Source organism: Podarcis tiliguerta (genome assembly GCF_965153285.1).
Source record: "Podarcis tiliguerta genome assembly, chromosome: 14".
Lineage (NCBI taxonomy): Eukaryota > Metazoa > Chordata > Lepidosauria > Squamata > Lacertidae > Podarcis > Podarcis tiliguerta.
In genome coordinates, this window is record NC_139547.1 from 14398642 (window position 1) to 14421724 (window position 23083).

At 45.1% G+C, this 23083-nt stretch overlaps 1 protein-coding gene across 5 annotated transcripts in view; it reads right to left on the reverse strand.

Annotated features, from left to right (window-relative positions):
* FBN1 (fibrillin 1) overlaps window positions 1-23083 on the reverse strand; it is a 229677-nt gene that overhangs the window by 188933 nt on the left and 17661 nt on the right. For all 5 annotated transcript variants that reach the window (XR_014504560.1, XM_083411720.1, XM_083411721.1 and 2 more), the window contains exons 3-4: window positions 5667-5749; window positions 3178-3276 (exon numbers count right to left, since the gene is read on the reverse strand). Coding sequence is in view for 4 of the 5 variants with exons in the window: in XM_083411720.1 (XP_083267846.1) it covers window positions 3178-3276; window positions 5667-5749 (182 nt within the window). In the remaining variant the exon portion in view is untranslated. The remainder of the gene's footprint in view (window positions 1-3177; window positions 3277-5666; window positions 5750-23083) is intronic.

Sequence of the window (23083 nt, forward strand, 5' to 3'; positions counted from 1 at the left end):
GGGCGCCTGCGCCAATCAGAAGCCAAGCCTCGGTTTTCAAACATTTCGGAAGTCAAACGGACTTCCGGAATGGATTAAGTTTGGCGCTTTTGTTTTTGCTATTTTGCATTTTTGTGGCTTTTTCGGTTAATTTGTTTTGTGACTGAATGGAACCCAGTTCAGCTACTGACTGTGTGACTATCATCAGTACAGGTAAGATTTTTTTTTTAATTTTTATCATCTACAATACTGTCTTATTTATTTTATAGTACAGTACATTGATTATTGCTTTCATTTTATGGATCAATGGTCTCATTTGATAGTAAAATTCATGTTAAATTGCTCTTTTAGGGGTTGTTTTTAAATGTCTGGAATGGATTAATCATTTTGCATTACATTCTATGGGAAAGAGCACCTTGGTTTTGGAATGCTTTGGTTTTGGAACAGACTTCCGGAACGGATTAAGTTTGAGAACCAAGGTACCACTGTATTTGCAAATGAAAGCATTGATTGGTCAGAAAGAACATGAATGTTCAGGTGTGTTCTTCCAATTAGATGGCTTCAGAAGGCTTTAAATGGAAAGTGGCTAAATTCACTGAAGGCAGGTCTATAAATAGGTAATGGCAGCTGTAAATGGATCACTGAGGGGCAGAGGCAGTATACCTCTGAATATGAGCTGTTGGGAGGTGAGTAGGTAAAAAGGTAAAGGACCCCTGGACGGTTAAGTCCAGTCAAAGGCGACTATGGGGTAGCGGCACTCATCTCACTTTCAGGCTAAGGGAGCCAACGTTTGTCCACAGACAGCTTTTCGGGTCATGTGACCAGCATGACTAAACTGCTTCTGGAACAACAGAACACCGCAACAGAAACCAGAGTGCACAGGAACTCTGTTTACCTTCCTGCCACAGTGGTACCTATTTATGTACTTGCACTGGCGCTTTCAAACTGCTAGGTTGGCAAGAGCTGGGACAGAGCAATGGGAGTTCACCCCATCACAGGGATTCAAGCCGCCAACCTATTGCCTTCATGTCCTGGTTGTGGTCTTCCTGGAAATGTTTAATTAGCCACTGCTGAAAACAGGATGCTAGAATAGATGGACCTTTGGCCTGATCTAGCAGGGTTCTTCTAACTTTCAAGGGAGGGTGCCTCCACAATCTCTTTGAAAAGCTTCAGGAAGAACCAAATTGCCAAAAAACATCTGTGAGGTCCAAGGATATGCAGAGGAGGGTCCGGAATGTTTTAAGGCATCCAAAGCTGTCTTCGCCAGCCATGTCTCAGTGTTGAGATTCAAGGAAAGAACAGATGTGAAGTTTTAAGCAGCTTGGGCTGTTGCTCAGTTTAAGGAGGGGGGTGGTATTTCTACTACTTTTTATTTATCAATGAATTGCTGGAGAGGTCTGTGATTGAATAACAAAGTAGAAGAAATGCTTCATTCTGCCAGAAGCCTTCATACATGGGGCCGTTCTGACAATAACAAGAATGGAGCAAATGAGATTTCAGAGGACTTGCACTTACAAGTTTCAGTCTAGTCCAGAGGTTCTCAACCTGTGTGTCCCCAGATGTTGTTGGACCACAACTCCCATCATCCCTGAGCTCTGGCCTTGCTAGCTAGGGGTGATGAGAGTTCAACAACATCTGGGGACCCACAGGTTGAGAAAGGCTGGTCTAGTCACTCTTGAGAGGAAAGTGTTATCATGAACCCCCAAGGAGATGTCCTGGATAGGCTGGTCAGATCAAGAAGCTGAGTGGGAGGAGTTTGAGGGGCTGGAATCAGATGATCCCTAGGAAGGGCCTATTGGGCTGGGCCTCATCTGGTCTTCAGGAAGTTTCAGAGATGTCTGGGAAGGCAGGAGCCCAGGGGGCATGTCAGTCATTGGATCAATGTCTTAGTCATGCATAGCATCCGCTGTGCCTTCACCCAGGTGATATGCAATAACAATGTAAGGCAGTAACATTGGACGGCTGAGCTCAGTGCAGTGTGGGAATAAAAAAGGCTAGGCAGGAGAAAAGTATATGAACTCTCCTCTCCAAGAGCTCACACGTTTGCACAGTCCCAGCAAGCAACAGTTTGGCTTACAGCATTGTGCAAACCATGCCAGTATTGCAGTTCATTACATCTTGAGAAATTTTTGGAATTGTGGTTTTATTCAAGGACACAGTGAGCTCTAATCTCAGCTTTTGTTGGAGAACTATCAAAACTAGTTGCCAGATTAAAAAAAAGAAAAGAAAATGCTGCTAGTACCCCAAAACAATTAATGGGCTTTAAAGGGAACTTTGGTTTCCTAGTTTTCATTTTTGCCTTGCAAATGAATAAATGAGGAAAGCAAGTAGCCTACACAATTCTTGAAACAAAAGACACTGCCTTATAGTGAGTAAGATCATTGTTCCATCTTACTCAGGTTTTCCTTCACTGACTGGCAGTGGCTCTTTGGGATTTCAGAAAAAGGTATCTCTCAGCTCTACCTAGAGATCCCAGGGATTGAACTTGGAACATTCTGCATGCAAAACAGGTGCTTTACCACTGAGCTATGGCCCTTCCCTTTCAAACTCTCAATCACTGCTAGTTTGAGGTCTGGTAATAGACACAACCCATGTTGCCTATAGCTGGGGATTAGTTCTGTCCTGAATGATTCTGCTATTATTTTACTTGTTACAAATGTTGACCCTGATTTTTACTCCCTAATCTCATGCTATTTTATGAACCCACTAAAAATAATATAGGCCAATTCCAAAAGAGCATTGCCACTGACAAGGAAGGAAGGAAGGAAGGGAAATTAATACAAAATATCTACCGGTAAATGCCAGGTCATTTAACTCTCACAAAAAGCCATCCTTGTCTGCCTTTCCTGGTGGTTTCCCACAAGGGCATTCACAGAAAAAGCAAGAATGAAATATCTAGCACCTTTTTTTTGTCTCAATAATTTAGACTTCTGTTGCAAGCAGGACCAATTTTTCAAAAAGTATATAGCATCTGGCGAGCCAAATGCCATTGCCAATACTTGTATAGTATTTGTTACTTTTTAAAAATTGCCATAAGGAATGTCTGCAAAAGCTAGAACCCAAGATTCCTTTAGTTGTGGTAAATGATTAATACTGAGTCAGTGTTTAGTTGTCTGAACTACCAAGTTACTTTCATGTTAAAACACACCACACTGCCAATTCAAGAGCATAAGAATAATCTAGCCCTAGAAAACATACCTGACTTTGAGCCACAGGACGGGGCGATCTGGCCACTTGGACATGTGCACATGTTCGGTCTTGAGCAAAATCCATCTCCACAGGAATGTCTACAGATTGCTGTAAGGGAAGAGAGGGAAAACCCAAAAGGGGTGTAAGCAGAAAAACAGATTTTAAGCAGGTTAGCTTGCACTCTGATGGTTTTTAGGCACTAATCTTGAATGGTTTACAGCCACTTATTTGTCCTTGGGTGACTGAGGCTCAAGACTACACCTTCAAAGTGCATACAAAGCAGAGATTTGCCCACAGAGAATTCTGGGCACTGCAGTTTTTAAAGTGTTGGTGGGAACTGTAACTTTGCTAGGAATAAACTACAGAGCCCAGAATTCTATGGGAAGGGCAGAGAAATGTGCCTTAATGGCATAGTGTGTATGCGGCTTGACATTCAATGGCACTTCATTGTTCCTAGGGTCAATCCCCACATATCTGCAGTTTCACATATCTGCAGTTCTGTACACTTCAGTAAAAAGAAAGGGGTGTTGTGCAGTGTAGAAATGATAATGGTGAGGTTGTTTTTGTTCCAGACCTGATATGCTAAACTAACTCTTACATCCATTTTGAAAAGTTTTGCCATTTCCCCTTACACCCATGTTTACAAGTGTCATCATATACAAAAGCATGGTCTGAAAACTATAAGCAGGATAATTAACCCCTAGGAAGTTTGTATAGCTGAAATATACTTGGAGTTGAGTGTGAATTTCATGCTCTTTATTCAGCTCATAGTAGCAGTGAATGAAACTTTCACCAAAACGTCTAGCTATATATAAATTATTTACACAATGGCCCCCGTGTGATTGGCTAATTCCGGGCTGCTCCTGGAGCTGGATTGGGTGGCTCCTGCGGACCAATCAGGCTGCTGCATTCTGGATCCTATTGTTCTAGGATTCGGCTCAGTACATAACAATAGCGCTACTTCAACTGTGTTTTATAAGAATGCCCTATGGAACAGTTGAGCGTGCCTTTTGGTTGTGCAATGGACGACTATATACTGTCGTGGTTGCTGGCTGATCACTCCTTTATTACCTGGTTCAGCTAATTGGATTTGACTGAGAAAAACATGGTCAGGTGTGCCCTTTTAATGAAATTCAAATACTCATCATTCCACTGAGGTGTTATTACAAGCCGGAGGATCTGTAGTATTAATGGTGAAGAAGGCACTTTTGCAGAGGTGCTTGCCAGAGGATCCATCAGGGGTGGGTGAACATGGCTAACCCTTTTGAGTGTTAGTGTTAACCCTTTTTTGAACCTTTTCCAGGTCCTCAACATCCTTCTTGAGGTGCCAAGGGCGACACTGATAAAGCTAAGTTACACTTGCAGTGGATTACCAGAGGGGAGAACGTAAGGGATAAATGCCAGTGTTGGGAAAGGCTGCGTTATGTTTAACACTTTCAGTGTGAGAGCCCTTGCATGAAGTCTAGAAGTGTCAGGAATGGTGTGCCACGTTTGCCCACTCTTGACTGATCCACCAGTGAGCACTTCCTTACCCAAGCTCCTATCTAACCATTAATGCCACAGATTGTGTGGGTTGCAATAACACAGCAGAAGTATAACGTCGAGAAACAACTCTGAGAAATGTTTCTTGTAAAGCAGGGCAAATGGCTGAGTGTTGCATGTTTTTGTTGGATCGCAAAGAGTTCTTCTTGGCCTCCTACTTACGCTCCTATGTGTGTAGCTGCAATTGCCATGCCGAGGCTGTTTGACGCACCTTCCATATGACAACCAGCAGGAAACAGACTAGACCACAGACCAGGGGTGGGGAACCTAAGGCCTGAGGGCCAAATACAGCCTCTTCCAGGCCTATCTTACCCTCAGGACTCTCTCCAGGCCTGCTTTCACGTGGTTAGAATGTAACCTACTTTACAAAGGTAAGAATCACACATAATTTGTTGTAACCCAACCTGGCATCTTAGGGTGGAGGGTATGTGTTGTTTGTTAACCATGGCCTGTTACCTCGCCAACTTTTGCCTCTGGCCTCATAAGCGTATGTGGCCCTCAGGCTGAAAAAGGCTCCCCACCCTTGCCATAGAATGGAAAGGAAAAAATGAAAGCAAATGAAATGACAGGAGGGATTTAGCTATGTTTGGGGCAAAACAATAGCAAGCATTTCCTCTATTAGGGATTCATTGTTAAAACCGTGTTTATGGAAGACGATCTTACTCGGCTACGAGTGATCGCCAAAGAAGAAGAGGAGGAGTATGGATTTGACATCCCGCTTTATCACCACCCAAAGGAGTTTCAAAGCGGCTAACATTCTCCTTTCCCTTCCTCCCCCACAACAAACACTCTGTGAGGTGAGTGGGGCTGAGAGAGAAGTGTGACTAGCCCAAGGTCACCCAGCAGCTGCATGTGGAGGAGCGGAGACGCGAACCCGGTTCACCAGATTACGTGACTACCGCTCTTAGCCACTACACCACACTGGTATCTGAAATAAAGAGCAAAGAATGACTTACGGACTATGCACTGGTTTCCACCTGGTAATGTTTTCCATCCAGGACAACAGTAGGCATTGTAACGTGATCCACATACGTTGGGTCTACAAGATGGATACAAATGAGATTAGCTCTCTGTCATTGCTACGACAAGCATTAAGCATCTCTGCTAACAAATGGCAGGCTTAGAGGAAGGGCAAATGTGTTCGTGAGGCTACAGGTGCACTTCAAATGCTATCATATAATGTTCATGGTGATGTTTCACATGTTTTTACATCTGCCTGACAGCATTACCTTCCCTTCTCCTCCTGAATCATTTTGATGGAGGAAAGGCACCACTGAAGAGAGAAAAAACCTGAGAGGGAAGGGAAGCAGTTTTTCAACAGGGACAAAACTCTTCCTCCTCCTGTTGTTGTTGTTACACATGCATCCACCTCCACAGAAGCCACAGAGGGAATATCAGCTGACCCCCAAAAATCATATTAAATGTGCAGACCATTTTAATGGGTCCACCCACAGACATTAGCTTAGATGGCTTTTTTTAAAAAAGGACAAATTATCATTATTAATTCCATTTATGAATCGCTTCCTATGAAGCATTGCAAAGCAATTTCAGAGCACAATAAAAACATACATAAAAATTGCATACATAAAAACCATTCAGATACAATGCAGACCTTGGCTGAGATAAAAAAAAAAATATCTCCACTCAAAAGGCTTGTTGAAAGAGAAAAGGTCTTCAACAGGCATGGGAAGAAAATAGAGGTGGTGCCTGTCTCAGAGGGAGCTCCCATGGGTAGGTGCCACCACACTAAAGGCCCTGTTCCTACATTGAGCAGAACGGACCTCCAGGTAGGATGATATTTTCAACATGCCCTCTCCTATGGGGCACAGGGATCAGTTGGGTATTTTGTATGGGACTTTGAATACTAGTGCAGTCACCTTGAACTTAGTACAGTAGCTAATTGGCAGACAGTGCAATTCTTTCAGAGATGGTGTAATATGATAGCAATATTCTTTTTGCACCGGCTACAGTTTCTGCATCAGCCTGAAGAAAACTCCTACACAGAATGCAATCCAATCTGAGAGCTACCAGCACACAGAGGATAGTGGTCAAACTATCCTGGTCCAGAAATTGCCATATTGGCTCCCAGTACTTTTCCAAGCACAATTCAAAGTGTTGGTGCTGACCTTTAAAGCCCTAAACGGCCTCGGTCCTGTATACCTGAAGGAGCTTCTCCACCCCCATCGTTCAGCCCGGATACTGAGATCCAGCGCCAAGGGCTTTCTGGTGGTTCACTCACTGTGGGAAATGGGGTTACAGTGAACCAGGCAAAGGGCCTTCTTGGTAGTGGCACCCACCCTGTGGAACGCCCTCCCATCAGATGTCAAGGAACAATACAACCTTTAGAAGACATCTGAAGACAGTCCTGTATAGGGAAGTTTTTAATGTTTAATGTTTTGTTATGTTTTTATATATGCTAGAAGCCACCCAGGGTGGCTGGGGTTCAAATATTCCCCCCGGAGCGGTACCTATTTATCTACTTGCACTTTGACATGCTTTCGAACTGCTAGGTTGGCAGGTGCAGGGACCAAGCAACGGGAGCTCACCCCGTCGCAGGGATTCGAACTGCCAACCTTCTGATCAGCAAGCCCAAGGCTCTGTAGTTTAACCCACAGGGCCATCTGCGTCCCTATGTGCAGAATACCTCTGAATAAATCATGGAAGGTAATGGGGTGGGCGGCTGGCTGCCTCCACCAGTCTCAGTTGGCAAGTTTACCAAAGTCACCTGACTATCCAGTTTTGGAAACAGAGGGCTAATCTACATGGATCTTTGTTCTGAACCAGCCTGTCAAGAGTGTGACAGCCAAGATCCATAGCTTAGCTGTAGAGCACCTGCCTTGCAAGCAGAAGGTCCAGTCCCCAACAGCATCCCCAGTTAGGGTTAGGAGAGATTCCTGAATGAAATCCTGGAGAGCGAAGGCCATTCAGTGTAGATAATATTAAACTAGATTGACCAGAAGGTCTGACTTAGTATAATGCAGCCTGAACCTAGCAAGAGCCACTCTTAGATTCTAGTGGCAGCAGGCTGAATGAGTGAGTGACGGGCATATTTCCATTCGGTCCATCTGTGCCCACCTTTCCTGCATCTACTGCATCCACCCTAATCACAGTTCAGAGGATCAGGGTGCTAGCCATAACATAGGTCATTGTGTTTCAGCCACTATCCCTCAGAGCTACAGAGTTTTCTAAAGTTAGCCCTCTTATCAGCGCCAAACACTGCTCCAATACTTCATGCCAATAAGGTAAAGCAAAGGTTTTGTTCCCCTGTTCCCTGAGGAAACAAGATTTTATAAATACAGATAACAGCATTGGATACTGGCTGCCGTGGAAGGAATGCAAACTGCAATAAACATGTGGTGCTGGTTTTACATAGAGGAGACCCACTGAACTTAGTGGGCAAGACAAACTTCAGCCCATTAATTTTAATGTGTTCAGAAGTTCTGTTGGTACGGAATACTGCATCACTCTCACACCATCTTGTGTCCTGGGTGACTGTTTGTTTCCAGGCACAGTTTAAGGTGCTGCTTCTGAATTCAGTGCAAAACACCACCCACTAAAGCCTTAAGAAGTGGTGGACTTTGGGCTTCAGAATTTCAGTGGCGCCCTGCGAATTGCCAAAAATTGATGGCCTTCCACTGTTCGTCATTATTGTGGCGCCATCTCAGCTCGGCGCCCAGAGCAGGTGAACCAGTCAAGCTCCCCTAAATCCTCCTCTGCCTTAAGGACCAGCTCCCAGAATCCTGCCCATCCCTGGAATCATTTGGAGAGGCCATCTCTGTAGTAGCACTCAGACTGCGGAACTCCATGCCCCATGAGATTCATCCTGCCCTGTCTTTTTTGGCCTTTCACTGCCAAGTCAAGTCAGTTTTTGTTTTATTAAGGCAAGCATTTGCCTTGCCTTCTCCTTGCCGGTTTCCTAGCTTATTGTTTTGTTCCACTGTAGTTTACCTTCATGAATGTATTATTATGAAAGCTCTTTTTAAAAAATATTCTTTGATAAGTGCTATGTTAAAAGTGGAAAGGTGATAAATCACTGAGCTGTCTGGACCTGTGATTAGGGTCAGTTCATCCCCCACTCAAAAGTTATAGAGCAGTGTTCCCCAAACTTGGGTCTCCAGCTGTTTTCAGACTGCAATTCCCATCATCCCTGACCACTGGTCTTGCTAGCTAGGAATGATGGGAGCTGTAGACCAAAAACAGCTGGAGACCCAAGTTTGGGAAAACTGGTTTCTAACAAGTGGCCAACAGCTGCAGCAGCATTTTTTTCCCCATAAGGAGAGGGAAGGGAAAGGTACTGGACCAATGCCTTTAGCAAGCCTCATTTTCCCATGGCTTGTGGTTGTTCTGCTCAGGAGGGGGGGAACTTCCCAGCAGCCTTTTACTCTGTGGCCAGTCCTAAAACTCTGTCCATTATCATAATAATTATAATATTTTCTTCTCTCTTCTAGAGGACTGCTCCCCCCCTACTGCCATTCGCTGGACCACTTATATGGCAGCAATGCGCTGTTTAACCCTACAGAACCTCGCAGAGCTACAACGGTCCAAATACTTTGTGATTTATGTGTTTTTGGCAGGGTGGGGAAGGATGACTAGGAAGCCCAAATGCCACTCTATGGTGCCAGCTAAAATGACATAAGGATAGCTCTGCTGGATCAGACCAAAGGCCCATCTAGTCGAGGATTCTGTTCTCACAGTAGCCAACCAGATGCTTATGAGAAGCCCAAAAGGACTACATGAGACTCAGCAACTGTTTATTGCCTTCTTTCTTTCTCTCTCTGTCTCTGAAGTGTTTGGGGTTACTCTCTCTGCTTTCTCCCTCCGCTGTTAGCCAACGCTTCCAGTTCTCCTCTGCACAAATTCCATTCAGAAAAACCAGGGAGCTGCAGAGGGCACAACTGTTGCAGAATCCACAACAAGTGAGAACAATGCCCAGCTGTCAACTCAGATAAGCTTGCCCCTGAAAGGCGACGACAGGAAGGCCCTGCAAATGAACGCTGCCATGTCAAAACGCCACTGCCCCATCGTTAGGGTTTGATGATCACTACAACAGACTAGAGGGAAGAAAGGGCCTCGTGGGCAAAGGCGCTGCTTGAAGACAGCACGGAGCGGCCAAAGATCTCATTATCATTCTGTTTCATCAAGAGATAACAAGCCAGGAAAACGCATCCCTTGTTACTTTGCATCATCCTCTAGAAACCAGTCTGGTAGCAACTTCCACGCATCAAGTTGCCTGCCAGAGAATCCCTCGCCTCCCAGGGAGGGAACCCCTATGGACTACAAAGGATTCTGGGACATGTTCTAGGACACAAACACTCACTCCGTCCATGTGGGACATTGTTGAGAGTCACCTCACATGTAGTGATAATGTGCAGAAACACACACACAATACTCCCCAGTTTGTCTACTGTAGCAGGAAGGAACTGTGGTGGGCATGTTTATCTTGGAGTCCTCCAGAGGAGCAAAGCGATAAGCCTTAGGGAGGGCCCCAGGAGGATGAAAGAGGTAAAAAAAGGGCCCCAATTAAGTGTCTGAGACTGGAGCAGCGGGTAGCAGTCTAGAGCATGGGTAGGCAAACTAAGGCCGGGGGCTGGATCCGGCCCAACCACCTTCTAAATACGGCCCATGGACAGCCCAGGAATCAGTGTGTTTTTACATGAGTAGAATGTGTCTTTCTATTTATTTATCTGAGTTATTTGTGGGGCCTGTTTGGTGTTTTTACATGAGTAGAATGTGTGCTTTTATTTAAAATGCATCTCTGGGTTATTTGTGGGGCATAGGAATTCATTCATATTTTTTTTCAAAATACAGTGGTGCCTCGCAAGACGAAAAGAATCCGTTCCGTGAGTCTCTTCGTCTAGCGGTTTTTTCGTCTTGCGAAGCAAGCCCATTAGCGGATTAGCGCTATTAGCGGTTTAGCGGCTATTAAAGGACGCGGATGGCGCAAGGGACGCGGGTGGCGCTGTGGGTTAAAGCCTCAGTGCCTAGGGCTTGCCGATCGAAAGGTCAGCGGTTCGAATCCCCACGGCGGGGTGCGCTCCCGCTGTTCGGTCACAGCGCCTGCCAACCTAGCAGTTCGAAAGCACTCCCGGGTGCAAGTAGATACATAGGGACCGCTTATTAGCGGGAAGGTAAACGGCGTTTCCGTGTGCGGCTCTGGCTCGCCAGAGCAGCGATGTCACGCTGGCCACGTGACCCGGAAGTGTCTTCGGACAGCGCTGGCCCCCGGCCTCTTTGAGTGAGATGGGCGCACAACCCTAGAGTCTGTCAAGGCTGGCCCGTATGGGCAGGGGCACCTTTACCTTTACCTTTAAAGGTTTAAGGGATTAGCGGATTAGCTGCTAAAAGGCTATTAGCAGCTTAGTACCTTAGAAAAAGGGGGTGGGGAGCGGAAAAAACCCCCAGGAATCGCAAGACATTTTCGTCTTGCGAAGCAAGCCCATAGCAAATTCGTCCTGCGAAGCACCTCCAAAACGGAAAACCCTTTCGTCTAGCGGGTTTTCTGTCTTGCGAGGCATTCGTCTTGCGGGGCACCACTGTATAGTCCGCCGCCACGCCACCCCCAAGGTCTGAGGGACAGTGGACCGGCCCCCTGCTGAAAGCATTTGCTGAACCCTGGTCCAGAGGACGGAGAGCTAACCAAGCAGGTTAGCGGAGGATTATTTCCACCCTTGTGATACAAGACACCTGTAGCCAGTTGTCTCCTACTGCAGAGTCACCTCAGGTGCCTCCTGTCACTGAGGAGCCTCCCCCTTCTGTAGAGGCCACTAAGAGTAAATTGGATGCTGAGCTGGCTCCAACACCACCTCCATCTCCAAGGACATGGAGGCACCAGCAATGGTGTGAAGAAACCTTGCAGGCCCAACTCATTCAAAGGAGTGCCTGTTTACTTGCCCAGTCCTATGACCCTGGCCACTTGCTGCGCTAAGAGCTGTGCCCACCCTGGTCTTCAAAAGGAAAGTGCAAGGGACATGTCTCTTGTTGGATCAATGTCTTAGCTTACTCTTAGCCATGGACCTATAACTCTTATACACCTGCTGAAATCTTGTAACCTGTGCCTTGCCTATGTAACTTAAAGTCTGTGCATTAAAGTCTTTAGCAGAAATAAAGCTGGGAGTTACAAGTTCTTCGTCCAGCCATGAGAGCCAGGACACAAGGAAGCCAATCTAGTATGAAAATGTATATTATTACAAAAGACTAGGGATGGAAGGATCTGTCTACAGTGGTACCTCGAGTTACGAACTTAATTTGTTCCGGAGGTCCGTTCTTAAGCCGAAACCGTTCTTAACCTGAGGCGTGCTTTCGCTAATGGGGCCTCCCTCTGCCGCCGTGTCACCACTGCGCGATTTCCTTTCTCATCCTGGGGCAAAGTTCTCAACCTGAGGTACTACTTCCGGATTAGCGAAGTTTGTCACCCAAGGTACCACTGTACTGTGGTTCTCTCCCTTTTTCATTTTTCCAATCTCCACATTTCTGCAGAAAGCTGATAATTGTTTTCCCCACCCCACACAAAAAAATCCTCATGAACACTTATCAGCACTCCCCCCCCCCCTTTAAAAACCATATTTGTGTAGTTTGGTATCAAGTTCACCTTTTTGCAAGCAATTTCCCCCAGTATAGTGCATTTGGTGTGTTATATTCACCAATGTATTATTTTTTACATACACTTTCCTCCTAATATATGCGTTTTTGTTAACACTGGTTGGTGAACTGCATTGCAAAATAAGTGGAAATTTCAAATGATGGCTGTGTTTTGGTTCTCACATTGTTATGGACAGCGCAAATTTGGTAAGATTCCCCTTTAATAAACGGGAACTGAATTGAATGTGTTTCCCTATCCCCAACAAAACACCCACTGCTAGGATTTCAGGGAACCCCAGGACACAGTTCGAAAGCTACAGCCTGGTTCAGCCATGCTTATCTGCAATACACAAAAACAAAAGGCAGCCCAAGAGATTAGAATAGCCATAAAAAGCCTCCTTGCAGCACAGGAAGTGCTGAATTAGACCGTGCTGCAACTGCCCCTGCAATGACCCTTCCCAACCAAGCAGAAACCCAATTCTGGGCAAGAGACACTCTGCCCATCTATCAGCTCCCTAAGGAGCAACAACGCTGATCACCAGCAGGGCTACAAACACTGCCCGAGGCAAAAGCATTCCATCAGAAGTTCTGGCACTTGCTGGCTAAGGCTGGCAAAAGTGTGGGAGTTGAATAAATTAAGGCTGGGAGGCTAGACAGAGTGGGAAGTGCAAGTCTGAGAACTCAGCAGAGAGAGGAGTTAGCTGATAGATGCAGAAAGGATACAGTGAAAGTGGTTTGTCATAAGAGTATGCAAGAAGAAGGTGGCTGTAGGGGGATCTGAAAGGGTACACATACACAGACACACAAATGCGCATTTGGAATATTTAAGAGGAAATCGCTGCTAACTGGGAACTCTAAGATTACGAAACAACACATTCCCCCCCTCCCCACTCTGCCAGCAACCCCTGGCCAGCTTCCACTCTTCAAATAATCACAATTTTGAAACAACTCAAACATCTAACTGGCTGTTAGTCGCAGCGACTCGGCTGCCTTCTTTAAACCAGGCAAATGGCCATGAATTTATTTCTAAGAACTAAAGAAAAAGGAAGAGCTCGCCCTTTGCCTGGAATCTGACTTGGAAGACCTCTCCAGTTACCTGCTTGATGCAGGCACACACAGGAGCATACAAACCACCTCATATTGAGTCAGACCATTGGTTCCATCTTGCTCTTAGGATCATAGGTCTGAGTCCCACGTTGGGCAAAAGAGTCCAGCATTGCAGGGGGCTGGACCAGACAGCCCTCGTGGTCCCTCCCAGCTTGATATGATATGATTTATTGTCATTGTCCCACACAGAACAACGAAATAGAAAAAATCTACACCAGACATTCAAAAACCAACAAGCCTGCTATCCCAGCTATCCCAGCCTGGTTAACCCCCTAAAAACTCTGATACCCCATAATTAAATACAATATACTCCCACAGAGACTACCTTACACTGCATTTAAAACCAAAATCGTATTTGTATAGAAGCTGTTCTATGAAAACTCAAGGCTACAAAAGTCAAAATTCAAAAAGTAGTGGGTCATACCACCTTTCCTGCCATGACACCCAGTCCAAAGTGGGTTTTGCAAGTTTAATGCATGGGGTTTCCATACTCATTCAAAGCTAGAGTTAAGGTGGATCAACAGGATGCAATAGCTTCAGACAGCAGATCCCAGAGGAGACAAATTCCCTGCTTCCATAGAATCTTTGTTTGCCTAGCACTGACTGGCAATGGTTGTCCACTGCTTCAGACGGGAGATGCTTGGATTGAACTTGAGACTTTCATAGAATCATAGTGGGAAGGGGCCTCAAGGGTCATCTAGTCTAACCCCCTGCCATGCAGGAATCTCAGCTAAAGCATCCATGACATGGCAAAGCAGATGAATCACCACTGAGCTATAACCCTTACATCTCTGTGCCATTAAAGAGAGAGAGCAGGAACAGGTTTTAAAAGTGTCTTAGGTGTAGCACTGCATTCGCTGTGTTATAGGAACATAGTAAGCTGCCTTATACTGGATCAGATCATATGTCCATCTTGCTCTATATTGAATACTTGGACTGGCCGCAACTCTCCAGGGTTTCGGGCAGCAGGCTCTCCCAGCCCTACCTGGAGATAACAGGGACTGAACTCTTAGGACTTTCTGCATGCAAGGCAGATGTTCTACCACTGAGCAACGTCCCTTCCCATTATCACAGTCAGCACTGCAACAATGCCCTTGTGGAATACAGAGCTCTGATGCAAACACAGGAGTTTCTGGTAAAGCACAATTTTCCCCACTCTCTGGAAAGTCAGGAAAAGTTCCATATGCAGTTTTATTGCATTGGTGGTGTTGACCCCAAAACTATAGCAAACAGCAAAACCGTTTCAACACACACAAGTTATTCCCGGCCAAGATGTGAGAGTTGGCATGTACACAGTGATGAACTTTTCTTGCTTACATTTAAGTAAAAGCAAACTGTACATTTAATCAAAACAAATTGTCTCCTTTTAATCTTGTTTCTGCGAATTACAACTGTAAAACCAGCTTTTTTTATATAATTACGGTAATTGCACTTGATTATGGGATGAAATTTGGCTCTCACATCATTATGACATAGAGTAATGATATTCTGGAGGGTTTGAGAACCACTTTTTATAGACAACATTACATAAGATAAAAACAACTTATATGATTCTCTGGATAAGCAAACTAAACCAAGTGCCCACCCAGAGTTAAACAAATGTTTATCTTATAAAGGAGGTGGTGATTGCTTCTACATCTCCTAAACCTTGTCCTTTGGAAACACACACACACACAACACCAAAGTGTATATTTCCCATGTGAAATTGTTTTTTCTATGGTTTATCACTTCCCTTTCTCTGTTACTCCTTACCTATGCAAATTTGGCTTGAAATTTCTGTAACATGCTTCATTCCAACTTTTGTAATTTTATTGTGCTTGTTGTAATGTAGGAGAGGTGGAATAAACAGACTGTGATTAGTTAGTTAGTTAGTTAGTTAGTTAGTTAGTTAGTTAGTTAGTTAAACATTACAGAAAATTCATTTTAACATATTGGCCCAGTATACACTTAAGGCTTAACCACAGAATTATGATTGGCAGTACAATGGTACCTTGGGTTAAGTACTTAATTCGTTCCGGAGGTCTGTACTTAACCTGAAACTGTTCTTAACCTGAAGCACCACTTTAGCTAATGGGGCCTCCAGCTGCCGCCGCGCCGCCGAAGCACAATTTCTGTTCTCATCCTGAAGCAAAGTTCTTAACCTGAGGTACTATTTCCGGATTAGCGGAGTCTGTAACCTGAAGCGTATGTAACCCGAGGTACCACTGTAACTGTAGTTTGTTGCCTTTATTCTGTTAAGATCGCGAACATGCAATGAAAACCATAGTTTAGCATGTCAAGCAAAGGTTGTGCTCACAGAGGATGAATATAAGGAGGCCCAGAGAGAAGGTAGAGGGACAGGGAAATTGCCTTAGCCATGGTTTGCTTTGTTCAGACGTTACACTTAATGCAAACCATGATATGCAAACCCATTTACATAAAGGGGAGGGATTTAGACAGGTACATTCTGTGCAAAACACCCAAGGCTCAGTTCCTGCCAACTCCATTCTAAAGGTTGGGAAACTGGTGAGACACTGGAGAGCTGTTGCCTTAAGCGAGTGTGAGGAAAGCTTCCCATCCAAAGCAAAACATTAAGATACATCAGAGAATCCATAATGAAGAGAGAAACCATCAATACGCATTGGAATGTGAAGGGAAAGTCAGTCAGAAGTGAACCTCCATAAAACATTAAAAAAAAAAACACATGCTGGAAAGAAATTGCATGTGTTTATAGCCACTTCGGGAGAATTCTGTACACAAGAAGCTGGCGAAACGCAAGCTGATTTAAGCCGAGCCGGTGTAAAGTTACACCAAATGCAAACCCTGTTCAGGAGCGAGGTTACTGCCAGCTGAGCTGCCCCAAATCTGTCAGAGAGGAAATAAGCCTTTGAAATAGTGTTCGACTTACCATACCCTTTTTGCCAGGTCTCATGACTGAGCTGCACAGGGTTAGGATCCAGCTTAAGTTTCCCCCTGCCACACCTCAGTTAGCATCAGTTAGCATCAGCTGAGCCCTGGCTGAAGCAGGAAGTGCAAGTTACACCAGATTATCTTCAGCTGAGCCAGGATCATCACCTCAACCCACCTGAGCTTGCAATGTCCCAACTCATCTGAAGATCTACTACACCCTTTGGTTGCCATACATTCAGAATTTCCAGGACATAACTGTCCGGAAATCGCTGCAACATCCGGGAAAATCTGGATGTATGGCAACCCCACTGGCAGTGTCGTTTTTGACACCCCTAAAAGGTAAAGGTACCCCTGCCCGTACGGGCCAGTCTTGACAGACTCTAGGGTTGTGCGCCCATCTCACTCAAGAGGCCGGGGGCCAGCGCTGTCCGGAGACACTTCCGGGTCACGTGGCCAGCGTGACATCGCTGCTCTGGCGAGCCAGAGCCGCACACGGAAACGCCGTTTACCTTCCCGCTAGTAAGCGGTCCCTATTTATCTACTTGCACCCGAGAGTGCTTTCGAACTGCTAGGTTGGCAGGCGCTGGGACCGAGCAACGGGAGCGCACCCCGCCGCGGGGATTCGAACCGCCGACCTTTCGATCGGCAAGCCCTAGGCGCTGAGGCTTTTACCCACAGCGCCACCCGCGTCCCTTTTTGACACCCCTACTGCACTCTAAATTGTTCATCCCTGTGAATCTTGCAATAGGTTTAACCCCTCACCTCAATTTTGTTTATTGTGATATTGTTGAGCTATCATTCTGAAATGGAACCATTAAACATGTCTGATTAGACATGTCGCAAGATCTTGGTGATTTTATGCATTTTGACACCTGAAAGTATATAAGGAAACAAAATAATAGCAAGATGTTATGTACTACATTACGTTATTTGAAACAGTGTTCCCTAATCTTACACTTTTGTATATAAGTAAATAAAATAATAGCAAGATGTTATGTACTACATTAGGTTATTTGAAACAGTGTTCCCTAATCTTACACTTTTGTGCAAGAGGCCCAGGGGAAGGGCTTTTTTTCCTGCTATGAAAGTGAGCCGGAAAACATTTCAGATAAAATAAATAAAATATAAAGTTCAAATCGTGGACACCGATCTGCCTGTAACAGTATGACGAGGCATTTCTGGTGGGCATTAATATTGTTCTACAAGTCATTAGCAAGGTCACTTTTGGAACCCTTTGCCTAGTTTCCATGAGTTGCGTTCCGTACAGATTAATTCAAATAAGCAATGACACAAGAAATGCAGAAAATACAAGCTGTTGAAAGAATTTCTAGCCTGTCCTATTGAAATACACACAAGGTGTTGGGCAGGCCAGAACAACAGGATTCCAACAGCCTTGTTCATTTCAATGGATCTCAAAGTAGATTGCTTCTGTTAGCAGTGTTGATTCAGCTTTCTCCAGTTACACAGTGCAAGTGAATGGTGAGCCGGGGCCAATAATATAATGGTCCTTCTATTTGACAGTCAGAAGCAAATGGCCATCCCATAACCATTGCTGCCTTCCTCCTCCCTTGTCCTCACTCACCCCCTCTCTGTTCCTCCTGTGCCATTAATCCCTTCTTATTTACCTTTTTGCTCCATTAATAACAAACAGGCCCAAGAAGTAACACTCAAGCCCTTGACTAAGAATATATTTATTTCAGCATCCTGCCTTAATTCAGCAGGAGGGGGGGGGGGGAATAAGAAGCAGAACAGCTTTGCAGATGGACTGGGGATTCTGCAGCTGTGAGGCCTGGATAAAAGTCAGGAATTCAAAATGACATGCAGCAACGCCAAACACTTTACTGACCTCAGCTTCGATCACACTGAGAATGGCCAAATACGGTAACTGATCTTACTCAACACAGGGGGACCTCTGCAAAATATTACAGAAGCTTCCCAACATTGCTGGAACGGGAAGATTCCGTACAATCTGACAGAGGGGTGCCATTCTCACTTTAAGTGGGAAACAAACAGCACAATTCCTAGGGGCGAGTTCCTTTGTTACTCTATGCGCCAATACAACAATTGGTTCCGTGTTTGACACTATGCCACTGTGAGAAGAAAATGCTGGACTAGATGTGTCTTTCATCTGATCTGACAGGGCTTTTCCGAGCAGCTTTTGATGACTAAATCTTGGGCCATCCTAGGCTTACCATGCCATCTTCCGATAAGTGAAGAATTTCCTCATCAAGAGATTAAATAGAAGGTACCTCATTTTCACAGACAGAGGCTGGATCTAGACACATCAAAAAGCGCTTCCGGAAAACACGTTGTAAATCTCATAAGAGTGAAATCACGTTGGCAAAAGGCAGGACTCCACAGCGCCATCTGGTGTCACACGCATATAAAATGAATTTTCTTTACTAACGTAGCTGAATCCAGAGATCCTTATGATCTTTGCAAAACATCTCCCTATATGAACCTGCCCCAGATAATAAGGTCCTTAAGTGAGCACTTTCTCTTGGTTGCATCAACATCAGAAGCACAGTCGGTGGCGACACAAGGAAGAGCCTTTTTGGTGGCTGCTCCCATATTGTGGGATTCCCTCCCAAGAGAGGTTAGATCGGCTCCCTCTTTTCTACCCTTCAGCAGGCAAACTAAAACCATCCTGTTCAGACAGGCCTTTGGAAATCAAGGTGCAGACAATGCTGATCACTGACAACGCTACCACGGTTTTAACTGGTGGTTCTAAACATGTTTTGATGTATTTTAACTATTGGTTTTAACTAGTTTATGTTTATTAGTTTGTATTTTAGAATTACGCTTTTAAACCTTAAAATCCCAGCTTGGGAGAAAGGTGGGATGCAAATAAATTTAATAAATAATAACAAAAACAATAAAGTGAGGGGTATAATCTTCTGCAGTGTTGGATGTGCATGTTGGATGTACACAGAAAGCAGCCTTATACCAGGAATTTTCCACATGCAAAACATGTGTTCTACCACTGAACTATGCCCCTCCATGCTCATCTTCCAAATCAGTTTCTACAGATTAAATGCACAGAAATTTTAAGCAAGCACTTCACACTCACTAAGGTAAATTATATGCAGTTGAGACTTTCCTTGAAGATTGGGCTTTATTTATAGATCAGCTATGGGGGGGAGCCCTTGGCCCCCCTGATACTGTTAAAGTACGTCCTATCAGCCCCAAGAAGAATGGTCAGTAACCATGGATGGTGAGAGTTGTGGTTCAACAACATCTGGAGGGCCAAAGGTTACTCACATCCGTTACAGATGATTGGAAAGAAATAAGTGGATATATAGGGACATGCATTAGCAGAATGGAACTTGTCATTCCACTACAGCGCCCCACCCCTTCAAAATCAGATCCTGATGGTTGTGGAGACCCTCCAAAGATGATTTAGGGGGCCACAGGTGGAGGAGGAGAGGAAATTAAAGTGTCGCTGTGCCAGATGAACTCCACTGGTACTGCTTGGGTACAACCCATAGATTTATTTTTTTTTATACACACACAATAAATGCAACTATTGACTATGATATAACCACCAGTTAGACAATATCTCTGACAAATTTGTGACAGTTGAAGGATGAACATGCTTGTGTTGCTCTTCTTTCTCTCCTTTCTGTTTTCATTTGTCATTTATGTCCATTAATATTACCTGCTGACACTGAGAATAGGTTTAGTAAGAGTAAGCCACACTCAGTGGGATATATGTATTGGTAGACATAACATTCCCTCAAACACTTACAAGGAAGTAAGTCCCAATGAATGCAGTTGGATTACTTCCAAGTAAACATCCATAGGATTGTGCCACTTTTTTATTTTAATGGGCTGTGTTCCAAGCTCCCGAAGGAATCACCTCCCCTACCACTTAGCTATGTATGCGCACTCTCGCTCTCTCGCTCTCTATATATTTCTAGTGAACCCAGATAGCTATAAAGCACAGAGCTTTTATTGGCTTTGATGTAGAAGCAGATGACCAAACTCTGTAGCTCCGCTACACGAAATAGACATAATAGTGGCCAGATTTAGCTTGACAGAACTCTGCTTCCTAGCTGCACCCACAAAGATGCTCAAGAGAGATGTATGCAACACAAACAAGCAGCAAGTCACAATTTGTACTAAGTGAACATGAGGGTTAAAAGAAACATGTTGCTGAACGGCCTGCTGCCAAGGGCAGAACAAAAAGATCCTGATTCATAAATAGTGGTTTCGAATGTTGCTCAATGACAGCAATCGTAAAATCGAGGCAGGCTAGAAAGGCAGTATTGCAAAAATCAAAACTGTATTGTATTGCACTAAGACTCATTGGAGAAAACAGGACATAGCCATCCTTCTTGGTCTGCTAATGCAAGAGCCCTTGCGCTAAGGGATGTCAGAGTTTAAAGGTTGAACAACAAAGGAATCCAATGCCACCTGCACTAGCGGAAGTGTGTTGTGAAACTTCTGTAAATGTACTTGTTTCCTCTTGTGCAACAAAATTCTGCCAGCACAACAAGTACCACTACCTGATTTTACCTCAAGAGCATTGGATGAAGGTGTGCTTTTGGTTGAAATTGCTTTTAGGTGTTTTTGATTTGTATGTTTGTGTTATGTACCGAAGTTCTCACCCTGGGCCAGCAGGGGGATACTGTAGATAGTTATGCAAATGAAGGATCAAAAGTGACGTTCAGTGATTGGATAGTTTGTATGCAAATGAAGGATCGAAAGTGACGTTCAGTGATTGGCTAGTTACAGAAAATGGTTACTGTTGCATTCTAGTGGAGCTCTATATAAGCAGGCTGACTGAGCTCCTCAGTTCAGTTCTGTTCCAGCTTACAAATAAAGAGCTGCTTTGGAAGAATCACTGTGTCATCTGATATGTTCGCCCACAACTTAACAGTTTGGCTCTGTTTTAGAATGCTTTTGCTTTGTTTTCGTTTTTAAATTGTAGACCGTTTGCCACCTGGGCTCCTTTGGGAAGGAAAGGCAGGATATACATTCAATAAATAAATAAAATTTAACTTGGCACTACATGAGATGCAGCCCAATGGTCCCAGGACATGGGCTTGAAGGAACATGATGCAATTACCCTGCAAAAGCTAAGTACCGGTATGTCTGGGTGTGGTCAGGACCGGAATGTGAGACAGTATGGAACCTTGCCCCTGAAGCATCATGAGGAATTTATCCAAAACAAGGAAAGGAAGTTTGAGCCTCCAGAAATGGAACAATGGAGAGAGCCTTCTTGGTGGCTGCTCCCAGACTTTGGAACTCCCTTCCTGAAAAAGCTAGACTGGTTCACTTTTTCCTGTCCTTGTGCCAGCTGCTGAAGACTGTTCTATTTCAATAGGCATTTGGGTACTGGCTGTTTTTAAGTAGTGCAGTGCTGTTTTTACTATCTTTAATAGAATTGTTTTTGTATTGTTTTAATTATTGTTTATATCTGTCAGGGGTTCAGGAGCAGAGTCACAGGAGAGGGAAGAAACGGAGAGCGAGGGGGAGGAGTCGGAAGGAAATGTCAGCGGCGACAGTAGTCCGAGGTCTCTGAGTCTCTCCAGTGACTCGGAGGATTCACAGAAAGGGGCCCCCATGGTCAGGGCAAGGGGGACACCTCGGGAAGAAGGGGCCAGAGGGGACTCAGAGAGTAACAGCTGGAAATCCGGACCAGCTTCCCCCCCAGAGTGCAGTAGGGGGGAGGAGTCCAAGGCATCGGGATCAGGGAGCGCGCAGGCAGAGGGAGAGCGTGAAGCAGGAGTGGCCACACCCTCGTCAGGGAGCGAGGAAACGGTCATCAGGAAAGTTAAACGCGCGCGCGCGCCAAGTTCAAATGTACAGGAGGGCGGCAAGGTGGGCAGCCCGGGTAGGGAGCCAGGTCCTAAAGCACGCCGAAGAGAGGGGGAGGAGTCAGAGGGGTCCAGCTCTGCGTCAGAAGAGTCCAGGAGGGAAGAGACCCCGGGGGGTAGTAAGACTCAGAGGAAGAGAGAGAGAAGGAGGAGGTGGAGTAAGATTAGAGTTTTAAGCTGGTGCACAGGGGGCGGAGATCCAGATAGAGCTTCGCCGGTCTAAAGCTCAGACGTAGAGCTGGGACGCTGAGATTTGTAAATGGAGACTATTCTTCAATAAAGACTTTGATACTGTACTACCGGCTAGCGTTGGTCCTTGGTGAGCTGGGACCCGGAGCCAGCTCTGACAGTAAGCTCTATCTCAATTCTTAAAGTTTTGGCACCAAGAACCTCGCCACGTGAGTTGACGCAGCGAGGGCAGAGGAGGGGTGCTTCAAGAGCTCACAGAACTCAGGCAAGATGACGACGGAAGAGCAGATATCCGCCCTGCAAGAAGCTGTGACACGACTCAGCACGGAGGTAATTGCATCCAGAAAAAGAGAGGAGGAAATGAGTAGCGCCTACCGGGATCTCCAAGTAAGATTGGACGTGATTTCCAAACAGGGGCCACCTGGATCCAAAGCAGAGGGCATTGGATTGGGAAAGAGGGGAGGCAGCCTTGTATCCCATTTTGACGGGAGTTTACAGCAGTACCCCAACTTTAGAGCAGACCTGTTGTTTGCGCTGGATCTGCTTGACAAAGACTTTAGAGATGAAAGAGAGAAAGTGGGGTTTATCCTATCCCATTTGCATGATGAAGCCAAAACGTGGCTGAGAAATTTATGGAGGGACAATGATCCGGCGCTCCAAGACGCGAAGGCTTTCATTAAAGCTATGGACTCGTGTTTTTTATCAAAGATAGACGTTGATATTGCCAGGAGAGACATACATGGACTTAAGCAAGGCAAAGCCAGCGTGCGTCAGTACCATACGCGTTT